Source organism: Hyla sarda, chromosome 1, assembly GCF_029499605.1.
Source record: "Hyla sarda isolate aHylSar1 chromosome 1, aHylSar1.hap1, whole genome shotgun sequence".
Lineage (NCBI taxonomy): Eukaryota > Metazoa > Chordata > Amphibia > Anura > Hylidae > Hyla > Hyla sarda.
In genome coordinates, this window is record NC_079189.1 from 21,702,509 (window position 1) to 21,729,446 (window position 26,938).

The 26,938-nt window shown below is 40.9% G+C and overlaps 1 protein-coding gene across 1 annotated transcript; it reads left to right on the plus strand.

Moving 5' to 3' along the window:
* Positions 1-5,984: 5,984 nt before the first annotated feature.
* LOC130322199 (extracellular calcium-sensing receptor-like) lies at positions 5,985-19,438 on the plus strand. The gene is made up of 3 exons (XM_056553062.1): positions 5,985-6,419; positions 14,333-14,624; positions 17,974-19,438. The coding sequence occupies exons 1-3, from the start codon at positions 6,109-6,111 to the stop codon at positions 18,823-18,825; spliced, it is 1,455 nt and encodes a 484-aa protein (XP_056409037.1). The 5' UTR covers positions 5,985-6,108; the 3' UTR covers positions 18,826-19,438.
* Positions 19,439-26,938: the final 7,500 nt, after the last annotated feature.

The following is a 26,938-nucleotide window of genomic DNA, read 5'->3' on the forward strand; positions in this document are numbered from 1 at the left end:
CTTTTTTGTTCACTTATATTTTTAATGGCTTGAATTAAAATATTGGATTTTTAACCGTTTTTTCATGGGACCAGAGTGCATGACTTCAAAAAAGCCTTTGACTTCAAAGGAGATGTAAACAAACAGCCAGACCCCCAATAAAATGCAATACACAAACCCACAGTCTGAATGACCTCTCACCCATGGCTTGGATAATACATCACACATTTATAATTATAATACACATATAGGATTTTAATAATCAGGCCTTGGGCCTGACAAGCCACTTTTGTACTAGATAAGATCATAAATCTGTGCTTGGGTGGGTTTGTCCTTGGCGTAGCTCCAATTGTGGATGCTCCTGGCACGAACAGCTTGTGTAACACCAAGGCGTACAAGGATTTTCATTTTTAGTTTGACATTGTCCTGGACATCCTGTTCCCTGAGGTCATAGTAGGCCTTTTGCGGTTCAACTGTCAGAAAGGGCGCAATCACTTCTTCCCACTCTGCAACTGGCAGTTTCTCTCTCTCCACCACTCTCTCAAATACGGTGAGGTAGGCCTCAACGTCATCATCAGGTGTAATTTTTTGTACGACCCACTGAACAGCCCTCCTCCCATTCACAGTCTCAGGGGGGGCTTCTCTCCACTTTGAGGTCTTAGCCACAACAGTCTCTCTGAGCGCAGCAATCTGCTCCATTAACAGATGATTTGTTTCCTGCTGCTGTGCCATGGTCTGCTGTTGTTGCGCCATGGTCTGCTGTTGTTGTGCCTGTTGCTGGGCTTGAAACATTTCTGCAAAAAACTTTTATTGCTGTTGATTAGCCTGTATCAGCTGCTTTATCATGTCCTCCATTGTTCTGGATGGGCCTTGCAATGCAGCAGCAGCTTTCACTCAGAACATATGCTTCTGGCCCTTTAAATGTCCACAAAATTCAAATGCAGTGTTTTGTCATGCTGTTGCCCCTAGCAACATGGTTTGCCTGCATCCTCCACCAATTGTAGGGAACAGCTCACACGGTGGGGGTTGGCAATTCACACAGGCAGTAGGTTTCAAACGTCCAAGAGGATGTTTATTTAAGTGATTTTCAGCACAAAGCACAGTGCAAACAAAACAACAAAACCTAAGCCTGTCCGGCTCTAACTAAACATCAGGATACCTCACTATCCTACTGTGGGCCTGATGTCTGGCCCCAAGCAAACTCACAAAAACTGTCCATAGAATAGAATAAAGTTCAGACCTGGTGGGTTTCTAGCTGCAGTCCTGTTTGTGGCTGTTTTCTACTCTGTCTCTCCCGCAACTCAGCAACCAACCAACCTCACCTGAGGACTTGAAATAGGGAAACCCATAGTGGACTAGGGGTGTGGATTGGAGAACTCCCACATCCAACCTGTCCTCAAGTCCAGGAAATCCAGCCCATGAAACTTAACAAGAGAGCCGTAGCAGACTAAGCTCTGCTAAAGCAGCATATCCTTCTGGATTTCCTTTTTTGTGCCTGGCTGAGAAAACCAGGCAAAATATACACCTCATCGACCACTTTCCCGTACACTTTACCACAATACCTGAAAGTCAGTTTTTTCAATGACATAATTTAAAGCTGCCTGAGATAAAGTGTTGAGATTGTATATTCAAAAAGACTCTCTATTGATAAGTCTCTGGAATCTGTTGGAAACCTCATTAGAAACAGTCTCAAGTACTCGTACAGACAGACCTTCAAGGATTCTCTCATGTATAAGAGCCATATGCTGGGACACGCTAGCTTCATAGGTTGTATACAAAATGCTTTTAAAAATCACTGGCCGATTTTATTGCAGGACCCGATTTTAAAACAACAGCTCCCGGGAGGGCCTGCCATGACTTACCGGAGAGCAAAGAGCCTGCGGAATCATTTGGCACCGAGTCGGCTAAAAAACAGAAAAACAGAGTGAAAAAATTGTATTGAATATGGAGAAGGTAGGCACTTTTAAATGTAATGCCTCTAGGTGCTTGTGTTGCAAATTCCTCAGAAGGATCTGAATAAGGTGAAGTCCTCCTCTACGGGTGAAGTGTTGACCTTGAGAGAAAGGAATGATTGGTCATCTACTTACCAGATTTATCTTTTTACGTGTGGTTACAGTCTTCAGTATATTGGCCGCACAGTCCAAACCCTGAGGGCACGCATAAATAAACATAGATATAATATCCATACAAAATTCATGCAGCATAGCGTGTCCCGGCATATGGCTCTTATACATGAGGAAATTGATGAAGGTCTGTCTGTAGGAGTAATTGAGACGGTTTCTAATGAGGTTTCCAACAGATTCCAGAGACTTATAAATAGAGAGGGGGAGGTTCTCAAAAACTACTGTAATTTCTGTTCCAGCGATATTGTTCACACCTTTTTTTTTTTCATCTCATGAAATTCTCCATGGTTACTAGTGCCCAGACAAGCGATAACTGTATAAATAAAACATTTCTGAAAAAAAAAAAAAAAATTCTGAACATTTTTCAATGATAATTATTTATTTTTCTTAATTACTTAAATAAAACCTTTTCCCCAAAAAACTATGGAGAAAAAAAAAACAATAAAACTACAACTATTTCTGTGTTTCTACACAAAAAGCTGGTGTGAAATTTTTGATTTAAACTGGACTCTTACCCCTTTGAAAATATCATGTAAAGTAGACAATATGCTGTATATACTCGAGTATAAGCCGAGTTTTTCAGCTAAATTTTTTGTGCTGAAAATGCCCCCCTCAGCTTATACTTGAGTGAACAAAAAATATATATATATCGCCTTAGGCATACCGGTGGGGGGGGTGGGCTGGGCCATCCATCTTCACTGCAGGGACCATCCACATTCCGGTGGGGAGGGTGAGCTGGTCCGGGCCGTCCATCTTAACCGGGAGCCACTCTTCTCCGCTCCGGGCCGTCCCCAGACTAGTGATGCTGTATTGACGTTGCCGAGCAAGGATGTCCATGCTGGGCAGACATATGATGTCAGGGGCGTCCCGTCTGCTGTGCACGGACGTCCCTGCGTGATGGCGCAGTCCGAGGATGGCCCGAAGCAGAAAAGAAGGCCTCCCGGTGAAGATGGACGGCCCTTACCGGCTTACCCTCCCACCAGAATGCGGACAGTCCCTGCAGTGAAGATGGATGGACCGGCTCACCCTCCCTGGACGGTCCCTGCTGCTACTAGAGCAACAGCTGGGGAGGTGAGAAGAAAATGAAAGGGGGGTCTGGATGATGACAGGGGGATATTCACAGGGGGTTATATGGACAGGGGGGTCTGGATGATTACAGGGGTGGGGGGAAGATGGATGATGACAGGGGAGGGGGATGATGACAGGGGGGGATGATGTATTTCCCACCCTAGGCTTATACTCGAGTCAATAAGTTTTCCTAGGTTTTTGGGGTGAAATTAGGGGCCTCGGCTTATATTTGGAACAGCTAATACCCGAGTATGTATGGTATGTGGACACGCCCACTTTTACAAAACTGATGTGAACGGTGTAAACAGTGGCACAAAGCTCTTTGAAAACGTGGTTGATTTTTTTGGGCGCAAAATTCTTTGGGAATCTCCCCCAGAGTTTTTTGGGATACACAATCTCAACACTTTATCTCCAGCAGGTTTAAATTATGTCATTGGAAAAACTGACTTTTAGGTATATATTTATTATAGCTTTTTGTGAGTACTGTTAGGTGTTTTTAGGGTTTCTTATATATGTTTTGCTTATTGTGATACGTGAATGTAATTTTAATGATGTGTATATACACTGTGTCACTTCCAGGAGGAGGGCTTTATGCTCTCCTTCAGTATTTTTAAATGGCTCCTTATCAGTGTGTAACCGCGCCTGACGAAAAAGCCGGAGCACCTTTGAAATACATTGTGTGGATCCTATTTGTGCAATAAGCCTATTCTACGCCCTTCAAGTCCACTTCTGGTGGAACTTCTTGTATCTTAATCCAGTCAACAATATTGGAGTCCAAGCTCAAAGACTGTACACCCTGTTCCAAATTATTATGCAAATTCTATTTAAGTGTCATAAAGGTTAAATATTTAGTTTTTTAGTTTAACTCATGGATGGCATTGTGCCTCATGGCTCTTTTGATCACTGAAAACAATCTCAGACACCTGTGATAATTAGATTGCCAGGTGAGCCCAATTTAAGGAAAAACTACTAAAGGTGGGTGTTCCACATTATTAAGCAGAGAACCATTTTCAAGGAATATAAGGAAGAAAAAGGATCTCTCTGCTGCCAAAAAGAGTGAAATAGTTCAATGCCTTGGACGAGGTTTGAAAACATTAGGTATTTCATGAAAACATAAGTGGGATCATCGCAATATTAAAAGATTTGTGGCTGATTCAGAGCACAGATGGGTTCGTGCAGATAAAGGCACATCGAGGAAGATTTCTGCCTTATCCATGCATCAGATCAAGAGAGCAGCTGCTAAAATACCATTACATAGCAGCAATCAGATATTTGAAGCTGCTGGTGCCTCTGGACATCACACTGACATCAACTTGTAGAGTCCTCCAAAGTCTAGCAACTGTGGATAAACCTTCTATTCGGCCACCACTAACCAATGCTCTCAAGCAGAAACGACTGGGTTGGGCAAAAAGATACATGAAGACCAATTTTCAAACAGTCCTGTTCACTGATGAGTGTTGTGCATCCCTGGATGGTCCAGATGGATGAAGTAGTGGATGGTTGGTGAACAACCATCCTGTTCAAACAAGGCTGTGATGTAAGCAAGGCGGTGGTGGAGCCATGTTTTGGGTTTGAATCATGGGAAGAGAGCTGGTCAACCACTTTAGGGTCCCTGAAGATGTAAAGATGACCTCTGAAAAGTATGTGGAGTTTCTGACTTACTACTTTCTTCCCTGGTACAGAAGAAAGAACTATGCTTTCTGTAATAAAATCATCTTCATGCATGACAATGCACCATCTCATGCTTCAAAGAATATTTCTGCATCAATGGCTGATATGTAAGCACATGAAGCGGCATCACAAAGCCTTGCTAGAAGTATCCCTAGTCCACCACTGCCTGCTTTCCCCTGGCTACTACAACTTCCACCAATCCATTACTGCCTGCTATCCAGTGGCTACCACCACTTCCATCAATACACCACTGCCTTCTGTCCTGTGGCTGCCACAACTACCACCAGTCTACCACTGCTTGCTTTTCAATGGCTTCTAGAACTCTTACCAATCCACCACTGCCTGCTGTTCTTTCCACTGGCTACTACAACTCCCACCAGTCCACCACTGCCTGCTGAGTTCTGGATACTACAAATCCCACCAGTCCACCATTGCCTGCTATATACTGGATACTACGACTCCCAACAATAAACCACTATCTGCTGTCCACTGGTTACTGGAACTCCCAGCAGTCCACCACTGCCTGCTGTCCTCTGGTTAATACAACTCCTAACAGTTCACCAATGTCTGATGTCCGCTGACTACAACTGCCACCACTGCGCCATTACCCTTGCTACCGATGCTACCTGCCAAGCCTACTCATACACAAAAAAGGGATTATTTTTTTCAGTGTTTCTTACTTATTTCTTCACTATTTTGGGAAACCATTCCTTCCAAAAAGGGATACTTTTTTGACCCTTTAAAAAAGCCATTGCGTCTTATGATAGCTCTGTGTGCATTTTCACACTGGCAGACATCTGCAAACAAAAAGGGATACTTTATGCAGCTAGTGCTAAAAATCATACAAACTCTGCTACTGCAGTGTGTTTTTAAACAAGCTGTTAGTTACCATGACTTTAGCATAGCCTTAAAATCACTTCAAACTACTTGAATATATTCCTAGGTGACCCTAGCAGTGTTATACACATGTTTTGAGGCTCGTCATGAACCACACGTTTTCTTACAGTTTGACAAGCCCGCCAAATTGATGTATTGGAAAGTACACACAATACTAATTGTAATATTTTATTTCGAAGTTTGGTCATGTTATTTTATAGTTACTTTTTCTTTCTTAAGATCATAAAGGAAATGTTCAGTGCTGGGAGCTCCCCGGTGGTTTTGATTTTTTTGATGTTGTGATTTATATCATTTTATTTATTTTAACGTTAAATTCATTGAATCTGGTTATATAAACCTCTCCCTGCTACAACCTCTGCAGTAGAGCTGCATGAATCCTTGCGTGTCTGTGCTGTTGGTCCTGATACATCTGCTGGGACATCGGAGGGTGCACACTGTATGCATCTTCTGTTGTCTTGTACTAACCATGTTATTATTGTTGTTTGTTCTCTGTGTGACCTTCTGCATCTCTGAGATCCAGGACCCTGCAGCTCAATGTCATCTTACAATAAAGAATTATACATTTGACTACAAATATTCTCAGGAAGGAGATATCATCATCGGAGGGATCTTCACTGTACATTCCTGGGTGAAAAGGTGGAAGCAGAAAGGGAGAACTTTATATAACCGGATGTGTATAGGGTAAGTAGAAATCAGCATTTATGAAATAAAGAGCAACCGTATAACGAATAATAATACAATTCACTATTTCTAGTGGACAATCACTTCTCTACACATTTGATAATTATTATCTGTAATTTTAGTTCTATTGTCTTTTATGCTGATGCTAAGATGACTCCAAAATCTACGTGCTGTGTGTCAGGGGTGATGATGAGCCTGTGTGGATAGTAATGATATGTGTTGGGCTTTGTGCACATATTATCATGGTCATATAGGGAAGGTGGGGGGTTAAGACCCATATTCATGATTAAAGGGGTACTGAAGTGGAATTTTTATTTTTTTTAAATAAACTGATGCCAGAAAGTTAAACAGATATGTAAATTGCTTCTATTAAAAACAGAGGATGTTCTTTTCTTTTTTTTTTTTTTTTTCTTTTCTGTCACAACCACAGAGCTCTCGGCTGACACTTCTGTCCATGTCAGGAATTGTCCAGAGCAGGAGAAATTCCCCATATCAAACCTATGCTGCTCTGGACAGTTCCTGACATGGACAGAGGTGTCAGCAGAGAGCACTGTAGTCATGACAGAAAAGAAATCCCAAAAGAAATCCCAAGACCACTATACAGTGGTCTCTATACTGTAGCACTCCAGATGTTGCAAAACTACAACTCCCAGCATGCCCAGACAGCTGTTTGGGTATGCTGGGATTTGTAGTTTTGCAACAGCTAGAGGGCTACAGTTTGAGACCATTATACATTGGTCTCTAAACTGTAGCCCTCCAGATCTTGCAAAACTACAACTCCTAGCATGCCCACACAACTGTTTGCTGTCTGGGCATGCTGGGATATGTAGTTTTGCAACATCTGGAGGGCCACAGTTTGCAGTGGTCTCTATACTGTAGTTCTCGAGATGTTGCTAAACTGCAAATCCCAGCATGCTGGGAGTTGTAGTTGTGATCCCTCCAGCTGCTGAATAACTACATCTCCCAGCATGCCCTTCGGCGATCGGTACATGCTGGGAGTTGTAGTTTTGCAACAGCTGGAGGCACACTGGTTGGAAAATACTGAGTTAAATAACAGAACCTAACTGAAGGTTTTCCAACCAGTGTGCCTCCAGCTGTTGCAAAAGTATAACTCCCAGCATGAACGGTCTGTCAGTACATGCTGGGAGTTGTAGTTTTGAAACAGCTGGAGGTCCCCCCCCCCCCATGAAAAGCGTATAATAAGGCAGTGTTTTCAAAACAGAGCCGACAGCTGTTGGAAAACAACAACTCCCAGCATTTCTGGACAGCCACTGACTGTCCAGGCATGCTGGGAGTTTAGCAACAGCTGGAGGCACCCTGCTTGGGAATCACTGGCGTAGAATACCCCTATGCAATCCCTAATTTAGTCCTCAAATGCGCATGGACCTCTCTCACTTCAGAGCCCTGTTGTATTTCAAGGAAACAGTTTAGGGCCACATATGGGGTATTTCCGTACTCGGGAGAAATTACACTACAAATTTTGGGGGGCTTTTTCTCCTTTTACCCCTTATGAAAAGGAAAAGTTGGGGTCTACTCCAGCCTGTTAGTGTAAAGAAATAGTGTAAAGAAGTAAAAGGAAAAAAAGACCCCCAAAACTTGTAACGCAATTTCTCCTGAGTACAGAAATACTCCATATGTGGGCGTAAAATGCTCTGCAGGCACACAACAAGGCTCAGGAGTGAGAGCGCACTATGTACATTTGAGGCCTAAATTGGTGTTTTGCACAGGGGTGGCTAATTTTACAGTGGTTCTGACATAAATGCAAAAAAATAAATACCCACATGTGACCCCATTTTGGAAACAACACCCCTCACGGAATGTAACAAGGGGTATAGTGAGCTTTAACACCCCACAGGTGTTTGACACATTTAAAAAATGGATGGGAAAATGAAAAAAATAATTGTTCTTCACTAAAATGCTGGTGTTACCTTAAATTTTTCATTTTCACAAGGGAAAATAGGAAAAAGCCCTCCAAAATTTGTAACCCCATTTCTTCTGAGTAAGAACATACTCCATATGTGGATGTAAAGTGCTCTGCGGACGAACTACAATGCTCAGAAGAGAAGGAGCGCCATTGAGATTTTGAAGAGAAATGTGTCCGAAATTGAAGGCCACATGTGTTTACAAAGCCCCCATAGTGCCAGAACAATGGACCCCCCAACATGTCCCCCCATTTTGGAAACTACTCCCCTCACGTAATGTAATAAGGGGAAAAGTGAGCATTTACACCCCACAGGTGTCTGACAGATTTTTGGAACAGTGGTCTGTGAAAATGAAAAATGTAATTTTTCATTTGCTCAGCCCACTGTTCCAAAGATCTGTCAAATGTCAGTGGGGTGTAAATGCTCACTGCACTCCTTATTAAATTCTGTGAGGGGTGTAGTTTCCAAAATGGGGTCACATGTGGGGAAGTCAACTGTTCTGGCACCACGGGGGGCTTTGTAAATGCACATGGCCCCTGACTTCCATTCCAAACAAATTCACTATTCAAAAGCTCAATGGCGCTCCTCTTCTGAGCATTGTAGTTCGCCCGCAGAGCACTTGACGTCCACACATGGGGTATTTCCATACTCAGAAGAAATGGGGTTACAAATTTTGGGGGTAATATTCTCCTATTACCCCATGTAAAAATGTAAAATTTGGGGAAAAACCAGCATTTTAGTGAAACATTTTTTTTTTCATTTACACATCCAAATTTAACAAAAAGTCATGAAATATCTGTGAGGTTTTAAGGCTCACTGTACCCCTTGTTACGTTCATTGAGGGGTGTAGTTTCCAAAATAGTATGCCATGTGGGTATTTTTGCTGTTCTGGCACCATAGGAGCTTCCTAAATGCGACATGCCCCCCAAAAACCATTTCAGCTAAATTTACTTTCCAAAAGCCAAATGTGACTCCTTCTCTTCTGAGCATTGTAGTTCGCCCGCAGAGCATTTTACGTCCTAACATGGGGTATTTCCATACTCAGAAGAGATGGGGTTACAAATTTTGGGGGGCATTTTCTCCCATTACCCTTTATAAAAATGATAAATTTGGGGAAAAAACGGCACTTTAGTGAAAACATTTTTTTTTTTTCATTAACACATCCGACTTTAACGAAAAGTCGTCAAACACCTGTCGGGTATTAAGGCTCACTGGACCCCTTGTTATGTGCCTTGAGGGGTGTAGTTTCCAAAATGGTATGCCATGTGGGGTTTTTCTGCTGTTCTTGCACCATAGGGGCTTCCTAAATGTGACATGCCCGCCAAAAACCATTTCAGAAAAACTCACTCTCCAAAATCCCACTGTCGCTCCTTCCCTTCTGAGCCCTCTACTGCGCCCGCCGAAAACTTGACATAAACATATGACGTATTTCCTTACTCGAGAGAAATTGGGTTACAAATTTTGAGAGGATTTTTCTCCTTTTACCCCTTGTAAAAATTCAAAAACTGGGTCTACAAGAACAAGCGAGTGAAAAAAATGAAGATTTTGAATTTTCTCCTTCGCTTTGCTGCTATTCCTGTGAAACACCTGAAGGGTTAACACACTTACTGAATGTCATTTTGAATACTTTGAGGGGTGCAGCTTTTATAATGAGGTAATTTGTGGGGTATGTCTAATAAGAAAGCCCTTCAAATCCACTTCAAACCTGAACTGGTACATGAAAAATTCCGATTTTGAAAATTTGGTGAAAAATTGGAAAATTGCTGCTGAACTTTGAAGCCCTCTGCTGTCTTCTAAAAGTAAAAACATGTCAACTTTATAATGCAAACAAAAAGTAGACATATTGTATTTGTGAATCAATATATCATTTATTTGGAATGTCTATTTTCCTTACAAGCAGAGAGCTTCAAAGTTGGAATTTTTCACCAAGAAATTATGCAAATATCGACAACATTTTACCACTAACATAAAGTAGAATATGTCACGAAAAAACAGTCTCGGAATCAGAATGAAAGGTAAAAGCATCCCAGAGTCATTAATGCTTGAAGTGAAAGTGGTCAGATGTGAAAAAACGCTCTGGTCCTATAGTGAAAAATGGCCTGGTCCTTAAGGGGTTAAAGGGGTACTCCCGTGGAAAACTTTCTTTTTTAATCAACTGGTGCCAGAAAGTTAAACAGATTTGTAAATTACTTCCATTAAAAAATCTTAATCCTTCCAGTGCTTTTTAGGGGCTGTATACTACAAAGGAAATATTTTCCTGTTTGAATTTCTCTTATATCACAACCACAGTGCTCTCTGCTGACATCTGCTGTCCATTTTAGGAACTGTCCAAAGCAGCATATGTTTGCTATGGGGATTTTCTCTTGCTCTGGACAGTTCCTAAAATGGACAGCAGAGGTCAGCAGAGAGCACTGTGGTCGAGACAGAAAAGAAATCCCAAACGAAAATAATTTCCTCTTTAGTATACAGCCGCTAATAAGTACTGGAAGGATTTAGAATTTTTAATAGAAGTAATTTACAAATCTATTTAGCTTTCTGCCAGCAGTTGATTTAAAAAAAAAATTCCACGAGACTATCCCTTTAAGCTCGGTAGTCTGGTCCACCAGTGAGGGTATCATTCTGATTATTTTTAAAGTTTCTTGTACATGTATACATTTTCCTGTTTTTATTTATTGTGGGATGTTTGGCCACAAGGTTGACTTATTGTACTTCTTTATTGTTTGACTAATGTATTTTTCATTTTGTGCTATTAAAGCTTTATTCTTGCTACAGTATTTGGGATGAGGCTTTTGTTTTTGTATGCATGCTGATTATTTTTTAAAGAATTTTTCTGTCGTGTGGGCCAGCACTCTAATGGTCTAATGTATACTTTTATACGTTAGGTGGTGCCCACTTACATTTATATAGTTTAATACAATAATTTCCATCTTAATAGGAATAAGGACATTTGTTTGCACTTTTTCAATATATATAAAAATAAAATAAAAATAAACATTTCCAACAAAAGATCTACAGTTGTGCTCAGAAGTTGGAATACGCTTAAAGAATTTGTCATATTTGAACTGCTTTTTAAGAAAATATGAGTGAGCAGGCAGAACACATTTCTTTTATTCCTAAAAAGATTACTGTACGACTGCAAGTTTTAACAGAATGGCACAATCCTTAAACAAAACACGGAAATGAATAAAAAAAAACTAAATGAAAAAAGTCTGCATACCCTTTGTTCTTAATACTGTGTATTTTCCCCTATGCATCCATGGCAGAGTGCAGTCATTTGTGATACACTTCTCAAAAAAATAAAGAGAACACTTAAACAACACAATGTAACTCAGAGTCAATCACACTGTCCACTCAGGAAGCAACACTGATTGACAAACAATTTCACATGGTGTTGTGCAAATGGAACAGACAACAGGTGGAAATTATAGGCAATAAAGGAGTGGTTCTGCAGTGGTGACCACAGACCACTTATCTGGCTGATGTTTTAGTCACTTTTGAATGCTGGCGGTGCATTCACTCTAGTGGTAGCATGAGACGGAATCTACAACCCACACAGGTGGCTCAGGTAGTACAGATGGCACATCAATGCGAGCTGTGGCAAAAAGGTTTGCTGTGTCTGTCAGCGTAGTGCCCAGAGCATAGGGGTGCTACAAGAAGACAGGCCAGTACATCAGGAGACGTGGAGGAGGCAGTAGGAGGGCAACAACCCAGCAGCAGGACCACTACCTTCGCCTTTGTGCAAGGAGAAACAGGAGGAGCACTTCCAGAGCCCTGCAAAATTACCTCCAGCAGGCCACAAATGTGCATGTGTCCATTCAAATGGTCAGAAACAGACTCCATGAGGGTGGTATGAGGGCCCGACTTCCACATGTGGGGGTTGTGCTTACAGCCCAACACTGTGCAGGACGTTTAGCATTTGCCAGAGAACACCAAGATTGGCCAATTTGCAACTGGCGCCCTGTGCTCTTTACAGATGAAAGCAGGTTCATACAGAGCACATGTGACAGATGTGACTGAGTCTGGAGTCACTGTGGAGAACGTTCTGCTGCCTGCAACATCCTCCAGCATGACCGGTTTGGCGGTGGGTCAGTAATGGTGTGGGGTGGCATTTCTTTGGGGGGCCACACAGCCCTCCATGTGCTTGCCAGAGGTAGCCTGACTGCCATTAGGTACCGAGATGAGATTCTCAGACCCCTTGTGAGACCATATGCTGGTGAGGTTGGCCCTGGGTTCCTCCTAATGCAAGACAATGCTAGACCTCATGTGGCTGGAGTGTGTCAGCAGTTCCTTCAAGAGGAAGGCATTGATGCTATGGACTGGCCACACCCATTCCCCAGACCTGAATCCGATTGAGCACATCTGGGACATCATGTCTCGCTCCATCAACTAACGCCACGTTGCACCACAGACTGTCCAGGAGTTGGCGGATGCCTCAGTCCAGGTCTGGGAGGACATCCCTCAGGAGACCATCTGCCACCTCATCAGGAGCATGCCCAGGCATTGTAGGGAGGTCATATGGGCACGTGAAGGCCACATGGAGCCTCATTTTGACTTGTTTTAAGGACATAATATCAAAGTTGGATCAGCCTGTAGTTTTCCACTTTGATTGTTGATTATGATTTTTGTGTGATTTTGTTGTCAGCACATTCAACTATGTAAAGACAAAAGTATTTCATATAATTATTTCATTCATTCAGATCTAGGATGTGTTATCTTACTGTTCCCTTTATTTTTTTTTTGAGCAGTGTAGTTGTCTTTGAGGCCTGAATTCTTGTAGGAGGTAGAGCTGCCCATTCATTTTAGTACAATGCAACAAGATCATGCAAAGTCTTTGGCTGTCTTTTTGAACCACAAGTTTGAGATCTCCCTAGAGGGAAAATAAGGGGAAGGAGACTGTGATAGTCACTCCAAAACCTTTACCTTTTTCTGTTATAAGCAATGAAGGGTCAACTTGGCCTTGAGCTTAGGGTAATTGTCGTGCTGGAAAGTCCAAGCGTTCCATGTGCAGCTTTCATGAAGCAGAATGCAAATTGTTTGTCAGTATTTTACATACTAATATACTAACTGATAACATGTTACTTTCCTCTTGCTATGACTTTTAACAAGATTTCCCATGGTGCCTATAAAGCATTATCTTATACCTATCCGCATTCAATTCAGTTGCCAGAGTTCTGAATATTTCTCTGTTTTACCTAAATCCTTTTCTATTTGGTGTATCCCCCCAAACACAGGGGAAGAGGAACAGAGGTGCAGTTGCCCATAACAACCAATAAGATTGTTTCTTTTATTTTTCAGAGGCCTTTTTAAAAAATTAAAGAAGCAATTTGACAGGTTGCTATGGCCAACTGCATTAAACCTTTTATTGCCATTTTAATCTGTCACCGTGTGTCTCTGTAATACGGCCAGAGTATATGAACTTTTGATCAGGGCCATTTGGGTGATTTCTTTTGTCATTGTGATTTAATAAGGAACTAAACAAATATCTGATAAGAAATGGCTTCATATGGTCACTCTCCTCATATAAAAAGCATGGTCAATCATATTTTCTAAATCAATGCCAAAAAGTCACAATTTCGCCAGGTTGTGTGAACTACTGTACCACAAACTGAAGCACAGAGAGAGCTTGAGAGGATGATATCGGTTGCTTCTATGGCATATACACAATAATAGTGGGGCAATAAATTGCCTTATTTTCTTTATTTTATGAGACCACTCGTTCAGGTTTTTATCTTGGTGTCATGAAATGTTTTACAAAAGAGTGACTGTGTAGGGGAGGAGGTTTAGCGGTTCTAGCTAAAATAGTAGACCAGACTAAGGTTTTGGCTGCAGTGTTTACCTTAATGTTTTTTTTTTTATTTTTTATTTTTTGAACTGATAAATTTACTCTTTAGCTTAAATAGAAAATGTCCCCCTATAGTTTATTCTTCCTTCTTATAACACAATTGCTGCTGTATGTATCTAGTAACACAGTTGTCTTGTATTGTTCCATAGTGCTCACCCCAGAGAATATACACATCTGAGGGCTTTTCTCTTTGCTATAGAAGAAATTAACAATAGTTCAGATATCCTTCCCAATGTCACCCTGGGATATCACATATATGACTCTTGTGGACATGAGAATAAAGTTATAAAAGATGTTCTGCAGATACTGTCTGGACACACAGTGACAGCTCCAAACTATTCCTGTATGGAGAATGATGCAGTGGTCGGTTTTATTGGGGATTTACATTCTGGTACTTCTCTCCCTATGGCCCAACTGTTAAGTTTATACGGATATACACAGGTGAGTAAAGAAAGTATCTAAGTGTAAAAATCTACATACAGTATCTGTATCTAATTATTGATACACATGTTATGTCTGTCTGAGTTAGTGAATTAACCTGGGCATTGGTATGTCCGTCTTGTCCATATGAACCCTTAAAGGGGTTATCCAGGATAAAAAAAAACATAGGTAATTTCTTTCAAAAACAGCTCCACGTCTGTCCCCAGGCTGTGTGTGGTATAACAGCTTGGCTCCATTCATTTCAATGGAACTGAGCTGCAGAACCACACCCAACCTAAAGACAGACAGAGAGTGTTTTTTTTAAAGAAATTTGCTCAGTTTTTCTATTCCTGGATAACCCCTTTAAGGACACAGCCTATTTTAACCTTGAGGAAACAGACTATTTTGATTTTTCAGTTTTTGTTTTTTTCCTTCTTGTGGTTTAAAAGCCATAACTCTTTTATTTTTATATCTACAGACCTTTATAAAGGCTTGTTTTTTGTGCTTGTTCTTTATAATGAAAACTTTTATTTTACCATAATACGTACAGCAAAACAAAAAACAAAAAAAAATGCTATTTGTCTGGGGAAATCGAAAAGAAAACTGAAATTTTTAAACTTTTTTTTTTTTACTTTTATGCAATACATTTTAAGGTAAAACAGACATTCTTGTTTTTTTCTCTGGATTAACCCCTTAAGGATGCAGTTTTTGCATTTTCGTTTTTTCCTCCTTACCTTTTAAAAATCATGACCCTTTCAATTTTCCACCTAAAAATCCATATTGTGGCTTATTTTTTGCATCCCCAATTCTACTTTGCAGTGACATTAGTCATTTTACCCCAAAATCCCCGGCGAAACAGAAAAAAAAATCATTGTGCGACAAAATCGAAGAAAAAATGCCATTTTGTAACTTTTGGGGGCTTCCGTTTCTACGCAGTGCATATTTCGGTAAAAATTACACCTTATAATTATTCTGTACGTCCATATGGTTAAAATGGTACCCTACTTATATACTTTTCATTTTGTCGTACTTCTGGAAAAAATCATAACTACATGCAGGAAAATGTATATGTTTAAAAATGTCCTCTTCTGACCCCTATAACTTTTTTATCATTCCACGTACAGGGCGGTATGAGGGCTCATTTTTTGCACCCTGATCTGAAGTTTTTATCGGTATGATTTTTTTTTATCGGACTTTTTGATCACTTTTTATTAATTTTTTAATGGTATAAAAAGTGACCAAAAATACGCTTTTTTGGACTTTGGAATTTTTTACGTGTACGCCATTGACCGTGCGGTTTAATTAATGATATATTTTTATAGTGCGGACATTTACGCACAAGGCAATACCACATATGTTTATTTTTATTTTTATTTACACTGTTTTATTTTTATCATGGGAAAAGGGGGGTGATTCAAAATTTTATTAGGGAAGGGGTTACATGATCTTTATTGACACTTTTTTTTACTTCATTTTTTGCAGTGTTATAGGCCCCATAGGGACCTATAACAATGCACACACTGATCTTTTACACAGATCACTGGCGTGTGTTAACACGCCTGTGATCAGTGTTATCGGCGCTTGACTGCTCCTGCCTGGATTTCAGGCACAGAGCAGTCATTCGCCGATCGGACACCAAGGAGGCAGGTAAGGGCCCTCCCGGTGTCCTGTAAGCTGTTCGGGATGCCGCGATTTCACTGAGGTGGTCCCGAACAGCCCGACTGAGCAGCCGAGATACTTTCACTTTCGCTTCAGACGCGGCGGTCAGCTTTGGTCGCCGTGTCTGTAGGGTTAATACAGGGCATCACCGCGATCGGTGATGTCCTGTATTAGCCGCGGGTCCAGGCCATTGATAGCCGCCGGGACCGACCCGATATCACGTGGGGTCACTGTGTGACCCTGCGGCATATCGTGGGAGCCGGCGGAGGACGTAATTATACGTCATTCGTCGTTAAGGGGTTAATATGATTAATCTCTTAAGGATAATGGGCGAAAATATATGTCCTGCTGCACTGGTACTTAATTTACCAGGACATACAGTACATTTATGTCCTGTACATGAAGCGAGTACAGGAACTGCACTCACTTCATGCATGGCAGGTCCCAGCTGCCATCAGTTGCCAGGGATCATCCGGTAATGGCGGTCATCAGCAATCGCGCTGATGTTCACCATTTACCCCTCAGATGCCGTGATCAATATTGATTACAGCATCTGTAGCATTGCAGCGGTTCCGATGGTAGATCTGGTCACCCACAGCAGGACTGTGGGGATCAGATCAGCCAAGATGATGGACAGAAATAAAGAAAACATGTTCTTCGGATCTTCCACACTGTTCTTCACCATCAGAAGGGGAGACTTGTTTTCCAGGTCTCAGGGGGGTCCCATCCATTTGGACCCCTCTCTGCCCTTGGATTAGACACTTATACCCTGTTCTGTGGATAAGAGATGGGTGTTCTAAGCTGGAATAGCAATTTAAATGGGCTTTGTCATAAATTTTTTTTTGCTATTGTACTCCTTATGGTAAATAAAAACATCTTTCTAATATACTTTGTTTAAAAAAATTAAGTTTTATATGTTTTATTTGTGTTTTAAAAAGCCTAAGTCTCCCTATTTGTCCAGAGCACATTTACCCCCATCTCTTGCACAGACTTTGGACTCCTGCAGGCCTGGAAGATGTCCAAAATCAGGAAAGGCAGTCTGGAGTGCTGACGGGGGGGGGTGTGCAGCCTTAACCAATCATAGCTCATCTCACACACTGAACTTCTCTAGGCTGTGTGTAGCAGAGTGAGGGAAGAAGTTCTCCCCTGTATGGCTTCATATGATGTCACACCTGCTGGGGAACGCCCCTTCCCAGTCAGTGAAACTGACTGAGACTGAGCAGAAAATACAGAGCAATCTCAAGGTAGAATTAAAATAAAGGCAGGGGGTGGTTTATAATGGTTTATCCCAGTGAACTGGGAATATTATTAAATTAAACACGATCATGACAGGTATTCTTTAACACTATTTACCCAGATTACTAAGATTTGCCTTTTGGAGTCATCCAGCCCTTAGAATCTGTCTCTTATAGAAGCCCACAAGGTCTTTATGGTTGCTAATTTTCCTGGTTTCAACAAATTAATTTTAAGAACTGGCTGCCCACTTGCTGCCCCCTTATATAACTGGCCAGTAGTTGCCATTTAATGTTGATCAGTTTTGGTTGATAGCTCGGAGTTATGAATTACTGGTTACAGTGAACTTTATATTTAATTGTTCAGTTCTATTTTTGTTCTTTTACAAATTATAGTGCTGTTTAATGTCTTTTTCTTCTTTTTGATAGTGAATACTCTATAATTTATGGTCACAGTATGGACATTTTTTTTTCTTTAGATCAGTTATGGGGCCAGAGAACCTCTTCTTAGCAATAAAAGACTTTACCCAAACTTTTTTCGAACTGTACCTGATGAAAAGATACAATATGCAGCCTATGTGAAGCTATTGGAGAGATTCCAGTGGAATTGGGTTGGGATCATCACATCAGATGATGACAGTGGACGGCGAGAGTTACAGGAGTTGGTCAAACTATTTACATCTCATCAGATTTGTATAGAATTTACTTTTCTTGTATCTGAAAATAATTTGGATCATGTCCCTCCAGCTTTGAAGGCTTCATCTACTGATGTTATTATTATCTGTGGCTCCTATAGTCTGACTTACATCAAGTTTTTATACAATGTAGCTCCTCTTCTAAAGAACAAGAACAAGACTCTTATACTTCCAAGTTCATGGTCACTGGCGACAGACCTTATTATTTACAGAGAAAATGGAAGTCCTGGTAATTGTAGTTTAGTGTTTTCAATTCCCATAAACAATATAACTAAAAAAGAGTTTTTGAATATTGTTCAGTTATGCAACCAACCTTCTGATCCATTGTTGGAAGATCTTTGGATGACTTTATTCCATTGCTATACAGGAAATAAATTAAAGGATTTTCTCATGCCATTGGCAGATCAAAATCCATATTGTCATTGTTCTGAGGAGATGAAACTCAATAAACTGTTTAATTTTTCTGGAGATGCAACTCCTTACCAAGTGTATATTGCTGTCTATATTATGGCTCAGGCTTTGCACAAACTGAACATTTTTCTTAATTACAATAAAAAAACAAATGCTTCAATAATTTATGACTATAAAAGATGGGTGAGTATTGTTAATTCTGGATATTTCATCATTTTTATTTAAGTGGAAGGAGAAGAATACAAAAATATAAGACACAAATGTAAAATACATGAATAAATGTGACATTTTGCCTTGTAGAAACACATACTATAGTGCTGGGGTCCTGGATAAATAGAAAAAAGAAATATATGCTTCCCTACCCCACTGGTCCCACCACAGATGTAGTGCTCCTTTTTCTGATCCCCCATTACTTTTCTTTTCAACCTGCCTCCAAGATAAGGGCTTGAAGCAAGACCTTCCCACTCAGCCAATCACTGACTGAGATAGGACACCACTGATGCCAGTGATTAGCTGAGGTACTGGAAGGTGCTGGAAGTACTCAGAAGCCTGTTGAAGAGAAGAGCAGGGGCCAAGTTGTGAGTTTCCAACCAGCTGGCAGAGCTAGCCAGGACGGAGGATTTAATTCTTTAGATGCCGCGATCAGCATGATCACAGCATCTAAATGGTTAAGGACAGGATCATTAGTGGCATTAGTGGCCCTGATGTGGTAAGCTCAGGGTAGCAAGGGTTTACTTGTACTTTGACGTCCGCTACAGGTTAAGGTCAAGTGGAGTTACTGATAATGGAGCTATTTTAGGTGATAGTGTGGTTTGTGATCTTTAGTCATAAAATAAGAGAGGGAATGTGGAATTGCTAAATACACTTTTAAATATTTTTTTTGTCCTTTGTGTATTTGTTTTGGTAAAAAAAAAATTCTGTAAGTTTTTATTAAAATTAGTTTTGTACTTTCTCTTTTTTTTTAGTTATTCTTTAGAAGCAGATTGTCATCTTGTCAACAAACCTTTTCATTCCTGTCTTGAATCTGTTCTAAGCTCATTTATGACCAGAGCAAATTTGACCGTTCTCTGGTGTTAAATCAGATTAGAATATTGTTCAGGAGAGGAGAGACAAGGGCTGAAGACAGAGACATCAAGCTGTGTATTTGACAAAATGGGACAGAGCAGCTAGTACTACTATATGTTAAAAGGAAAATGTTTTAGTAGAGAACCTAAATGAAATAAAAGAAAAAGACATGTATGGGAAAAATATTTTCTGTGACATTATGGTAAAGATTTATCAAAACCTGTGCAAAGGGAAAAGTGGTGCAGTTGCTCATAGGAATCAATCAGGAGGCATTCTCATGGTGGCAAAATCCCAGTGAAGTTCAACCCATCTACTTGAAATGTATCTCATACAATTTGTTGTCTCCTCAACCACCTTAATTAATAAAGTCCAAAAGGTGTTGCCAACTGTTAGGGTTTCCGCCAACTACAGCCATGCGGCAGGTCTGTGAGGCGAGCTTAGGAGCTGTGGGCGCTTCATACCTGTTTGGTCTTGACTGCTGATAGCTAATGCCAGACATCGACAATCAGTTTTAGGTTCAGCATTAATCCTTAAAAAGCCACAACCAAAGTTGATATAAATGACAAAAATCCAGTGCCGGTAACTTAGTGGAGCTAATCAAGTCCATCGCAGCAAAAGCGAGGGATCCTGATCAGCTGAGAGGAAGGGCTCCAATGGTGCAGACAGCCTCAGAAGCCTAATAACACTGACCAATGCTGTGCTATGGCAATAGTCCCATAGGGGTACTAAAAAAAAATGTTTTAAAAGGAAAAAAATTGTAATAGATGGGAATAAGCCCCTCACCTAATAAAAGTTTAAATCAACCCTTTTTTTATTTTAAAATAAAACAATGTTAAAAAATGATTAATCATTTGTGCTAATTTTCGCATATGCGAATGTTCTTCAATATGTTAATTTTTGCATACGCGAAATTTTCGCATATGCGAAAATAAAACGAGAATATAACGAATATGCGAATATTCGCGAATATATGACGAATATTCGTCCATATATTCGCGAATATTCGCGAATTCGAATATGGCCTATGCCGCTCAACACTATTTCTAATATGAAGGCCATTCAAATCCATTTCAAAACTGAACTGGTCCCTGAAAAATTCTGATTTTGAAAATGCTGTGAAACATTTGAAAATTGTTGCTGAACTTTTAAGCCCTCTGATATCTTCCAAAAGTAAAAACAAGTCAACTTTATGATGCCATCATAAAGTAGACACATTGTATATGTGAATCAATATATAATTTATTTGGTATGTCTATTTTTCTTACATGCAGAGAGCTTCAAATGTAGAAATCTTTAGAGAAATTTTGGAATTTTTCACCAAGAAATGATGCAATTATTGACAAAAAATTAACCACTATGTTAAAGTAGAATATGTCACGAAAAAAAAATCTCATAATCAAATTCATAAGTAAAAGCATCCCAGAATTATTAATGCTTAAAGTTACTGTGGTCAGATGTGCAAAAAATGCTCTGATCCTTAAGGTAAAAATGGGCTTGGTCCATAAGGGGTTAAGGGGTTAAAGTAGTACAATAACAGTTAAGTGTGTAAACATGGGTATCATTTTAATTGTATTGATCCAAAGAAAAAATAGAACATTTTTACCGTTAAGTGCACTGTGTAAAAACGAAACCCTCCAAAAGTTGCAAAATTGCCTTTTTCTTTTCAATAACCCCACAAAATAATATTTTTGGTTACTCCGTACATTTTAAGGTGAAATAAAAGGTGTCATTACAAAGTACAATGAAAATGCAAAAAATGAAACTGGCTTTGTCCTTAAGACAAAAATAGGCTGCATGCTTAAAGGGGTACTCCACCCCTACACATCTTATCCCCTATCCAAAGAAGCACCCCCTATCAAGGAGGGAGTTTGCGATGCAGGGGTGGGGATCGTGGTGTCACGGCCCTGCCCCCTCATTGCAAGTCTATGGGCCAGCTACTATCAGTAGCTGAGGCCTCACTGTTAATAACAGGCAGTGGCGATCCCACCACTGCTGTCATTAACCCTTTAGATGTGGCGGTCAATGCTGATCACGATGTCTAAAATTAATGTGAAACTTTCTGACTAGCTCAGTGAAATCCTTGGGACTCCTGCAATGTGATCCCAAGGGTCTCGTGAGCTGAAACAGTGGTGGAGGGTCTCGTTACCTACCTCTGGCTGCCTGCTTGGCTCTTCACTGATGCACCATAGGAGGACCAGGCTGTATCAGTTAAAGGGAATGTGTCACCAATTTTTTTTTATTTTTTTAGAGGTTAAATACATTTTTCACATTTTTTTTATTATTTTTGGAAATGTTTTTAAAATTTTTGACTTGTCACAAAATTAGAGCAATTAAAAAAACTTGTCATATTTCCCACTGTTGATCAACAGAGGGAGCTAACATAAGGACTCTGGTGAAAGCAAGGAACTTGTAAATTGACTGCTGCAAATCTGGCCTTGCACGTCTACATCTTCCTCTTGTGTCTGTGTGCAAAAGTAGAGGGGGAGAGGCTTTTGTAGTTTTTTCAATTCCGGTAAGCCAGAGCCATTTTGTTGGTGATTGAAGGGTGGTAAAGTACAGACTACCAAAAGTCACTTGCTAACTGGCTGTCACTGCCAGAAGTCTCTTACCCACTTTTCTGCTCTAAAGTTGCAGCTGTGTTAAAAATTTGCGATATACATGTTATATTTTTTACCGCTTTTTTTCCCCTAACCAACTTGTACTAACAAATTTTCTCTGTTTTTTTTTCCTTCTCATTTCAGATCCTTGTATGCAGAGGACTACTTCTGATTCCGTGGACCTGCGATTGACCAACGTTTTTTTGTTAAATAGTTTAAAATGGTCAATGAAGGCTTGTGGGGGAGTGTTTTATGGAATAAAAGTTTTTAAAACTTTGTTGTGTTTTTTATATACTTAACAGGCTTGGTAGTGGAAGCTATAGTACAGACGGAGTCCATCACTAAGCCAGGGCTTAGTGTTAGCCCCAAACACAGCTAGCGCCAACCCCCAATTATTACCCCAGTACCTACCACCACAGGGGTGCCAGGAAGAGCCGGTACCAACAGGCCCAGAGCATTAAAAATGGCGCGCCTACGTGGTACCAGGCTGGTATTATTTAGGGTGAGGAGGGCCAGAAACAATGGTCCTCGTCCACCCTGGTAATGTCAGGCTGTTGCTGCTTGGTTGGTATCTGGCTGAGAATGAAACAAATAAAACTGGCTGAGAACAAAAAATGTGGTTCCACGTATTTTTATTCTCAGATACCAACCAAGCAGCAACAGCCTGATGTTACTAGGGTGGGCGAGGAACATTGTTAAAGGCCTTCCCCAGCCTTATTAATGCCAGCCTGTTACTAGTGTTGCTCGCGAATATTCGCAATGCAAATTTTATTCGCGAATATCGCATATCGCGAATCCGCGAATATTCCCGAATATAGCACTATATATTCGTAATTACGAATATTCGTATTTTATTTTATTTTTCACAGTACACATCACAGTGATCATCCCTCTCTGCTTCCAGCTTGTGTGGTGTAAAGAAGGCTCTAATACTACTGTGTGAGACTGGTGCGCGAATGTGAGAATGTTCGCATATGCAAATTTTTCTTATGGTAATTTTGTAATTGCTAATTTTCGCATATGTTAATTTTTGCATACACGAAAAATTTACATATGCGAAAATAAAATGAGAATATTACGAATATGCGAATATTCGCGAATATATGACGAATATTCGTCCATATATTCGCGAATATTCGCAAATTCGAATATGGCCTATGCCGCTCAACACTATCTGTTACCACCTAGGCCCAGGAGCACCATTTTTGATGCTCCGGGCCTGTTGACACCGGCTCTTCCCAGTACCCCTGTGGCGGTGGGTACGAGGGTAATAATTAGGGGTTAGCACCAGTTGTTTTGGGGGATAACGCTAAGCCCTGGCTTAGTAATGTATTCCGTCTATAAGACAGCTTCCATTTCTAAGCCTGTAAAGTAAATTTAAAAAATGTTTAAAAAACACAACACGTTTAAAAACTTTTATTCCAAAAAACACTACCCCACAAGCCCTCATTAATCAGTGTATTAATAGTAAACAAAAAAAAATTGGTCATCATGGTAATCCATCGAATCCAAAGTAGTCCTCTGCATACTTGGATCTGAAATGAAAAGAAAAAAAAAACACAAAAAATTGGTTCTTACATTTATGGCACTCTCCCCTGGGGAGAACGCCCATAAAGCAGGGTTTCCAAAAGGGAACCTCCAGCTGTTGCTAAACTACAGACCCATAATTTCAAGACAACCTTAGGCTGTCTGGAAATGATGGTAGTTGTAGTTTAGCAACAGCAAGCCTCCAGTTTAGCAAGAGCTGGAGGCTCCCTGTTCCTCAACTACAACTCCTATCATGGGAGTTGTAGTTTAGCAACAGCTGGAGGCACCCTGCTTCTAAGTTACAACTCCCAGACAGCTAAAAGATAGCTGTTGGGGCATGCTGGGAGTTGTAGTTTTGCAACATCCTAGTTGGGAAACACTGGTATGGAGGGGCAACACTGAAGCAGTGTTTCCCAACCAGGATGTTGCAAAATTACAACTCACAGCATGCCTAGACAGCCTTTAGCTGCCTGGGCATGCTGGGAGTTGTAGTCTTGCATCATCTTGGAAACCTCCCCTCCCCCTGGGCACCATCGAGTTGCAAGAGGTCTGTATACAGTAGACAAATAGCTTTTTGAAACTTTGAAAAAAATTGATGAAATTCTCCTTTTTTGGGAGTTGCAACTCTTAGGGTACGTTCGCACTAAGTAATTCAAGAGGCATTTTCTCGAGTAATTTCTCTTGAATTCTACGCTCCAAATTAATGCACATCTCCTCTGCCCATTGACTTTAATGCTTTTTCAGCTGTCCTGTTCTTTTCTGTCTAAATCCTCTCTGATAACACCTGTCTCGGGAAACGCCCAGTTTAGAAGAGGTTTGCTATGGGGAATTGCTTCTAAACTGGGCGTTTCCCCAGACAGGTGTCATCAGAGAGGATTTAGACAGAAAAGAACAACCTTAACTTCAGAAGCTCATAAGTACTGAAAGTATTAAGATTTTTTAATAGAAGTAATTTACAAATCTGTTTAACTTTCTGGAGCCAGTTGATATATAAAAAGTTTTTTCCTGGAATGCCCCTTTAAATTATGTAAACAAAAAACATTTATGTAAACAAATGCGGTATCGCTGCCTGTGGAAATGTTATTACATTTATGGCACTCTCCCCTGGGGAGAACGCCCATAAAGCAGGGTTTCCAAAAGGGAACCTCCAGCTGTTGCTAAACTACAGACCCATAATTTCAAGACAACCTTAGGCTGTCTGGAAATGATGGTAGTTGTAGTTTAGCAACAGCAAGCCTCCAGTTTAGCAAGAGCTGGAGGCTCCCTGTTCCTCAACTACAACTCCTATCATGGGAGTTGTAGTTTAGCAACAGCTGGAGGCACCCTGCTTCTAAGTTACAACTCCCAGACAGCTAAAAGATAGCTGTCGGGGCATGCTGGGAGTTGTAGTTTTGCAACATCCTAGTTGGGAAACACTGGTATGGAGGGGCAACACTGAAGCAGTGTTTCCCAACCAGGATGTTGCAAAATTACAACTCACAGCATGCCTAGACAGCCTTTAGCTGCCTGGGCATGCTGGGAGTTGTAGTCTTGCATCATCTTGGAAACCTCCCCTCCCCCTGGGCACCATCGAGTTGCAAGAGGTCTGTATACAGTAGACAAATAGCTTTTTGAAACTTTGAAAAAAATTGATGAAATTCTCCTTTTTTGGGAGTTGCAACTCTTAGGGTACGTTCGCACTAAGTAATTCAAGAGGCATTTTCTCGAGTAATTTCTCTTGAATTCTACGCTCCAAATTAATGCACATCTCCTCTGCCCATTGACTTTAATGCTTTTTCAGCTGTCCTGTTCACACATCGAAAATTCTGCTAGCTGAATTCCGACACTAAATTCCTTTCCGCTTGAAGAAAGAACATGTTCATTCTTCAATCGGAATCAGCTAGCAGAAATCAATGGTAAAAAAAAAATTCCCTCCGACATGGTTTTCGCACATAAATTGCACGGAATTTGCACAAAAATGGCTGAAAAACCCTTCACTTCTTTCTCCCTCATTTACGCGCACAATTCTGCGTGAATTCCGCGAGAACTCCGTGCAAATTCCGCAAATAGAAAATTATTTTTTCCACACGTAAATTTTTTTGTGTGAATTCCTCTTGATTTACTCAGTGTGAACTCACCCTTAAAAGACTAGAGAATCACTTTTTGAAATTTTGAATCTGGTCCTGGCCATAGTTACCACTCCGTGTATGTACTGTGGCATGCACTGTGCTGCACACCGACAACTGCATGTGGTGGCTCATCCTCTCCTCCACATCCTCTCTTTGTGCTCATCCTTATCATCCCCACCACTCCTCTAAGTATGAATTTATGATGTCTGATCATGGCTCCTTGCTCCCCCTTAGCACATCAACCATTATGCCATACAATCTCACCACCAAGCCTACCACTACTAGTCCCACTAGTGCTGTGCTCAGCCACTGCTTCCACCTCCACTACCTCCTCAACACACTCCAAAGGCTGACCGTGACACAACTCCTCCTCATGGCTGCTATCCTTCTGCTCACCACTGGGGGAAGGGAGCAAAGGCAAGATAATAAAACAGATTATGTAGGATGGACATTTCCATCTTGCCATGTTACTGCAGACCAGGGGTTGGCAACCCCAGGAACGCATGCCATGAGTTGCACACTGGGCCTGCCCTGCACAAATGCTCTCTCGCTATTAGGAATTCAGGACACTTGTTCCAGATCCCCAGACGAGTGGACACCAGTTTCAGCTGTGCAGTACGTGGACAAGACCTTCAGCTTACACTGAAAGGAGACCAGTTACAGTCTTCCTCACGCAGTGCAGGCGACGATGAAATCACTCATTGACGGCTGTACTGTGAAGGGAGAAGAACATGGCTAGCCATCATTGTGGAGAAGATCACTGTGTGGGACATGAGGTGCTAGATTCTTGGCTACCTCCCTACCTGGCTACCTATCAAATTACTTCCCTGGCTACCTACATACTTAACTACCTGACTACCTGATTACCTACCTACATAGCTAGCTACCTGGCTACATACCTACATAACTACTGTAGCTACCTACCTATCTAGCTACTTTGGCTGACTACTTATCTACTGCCTACCTTGCTACCTACCTGCTCTGCATACCTACCTAACTGGCTACATACTCACCTTACCAACCTACATAGTGAACTCCGCT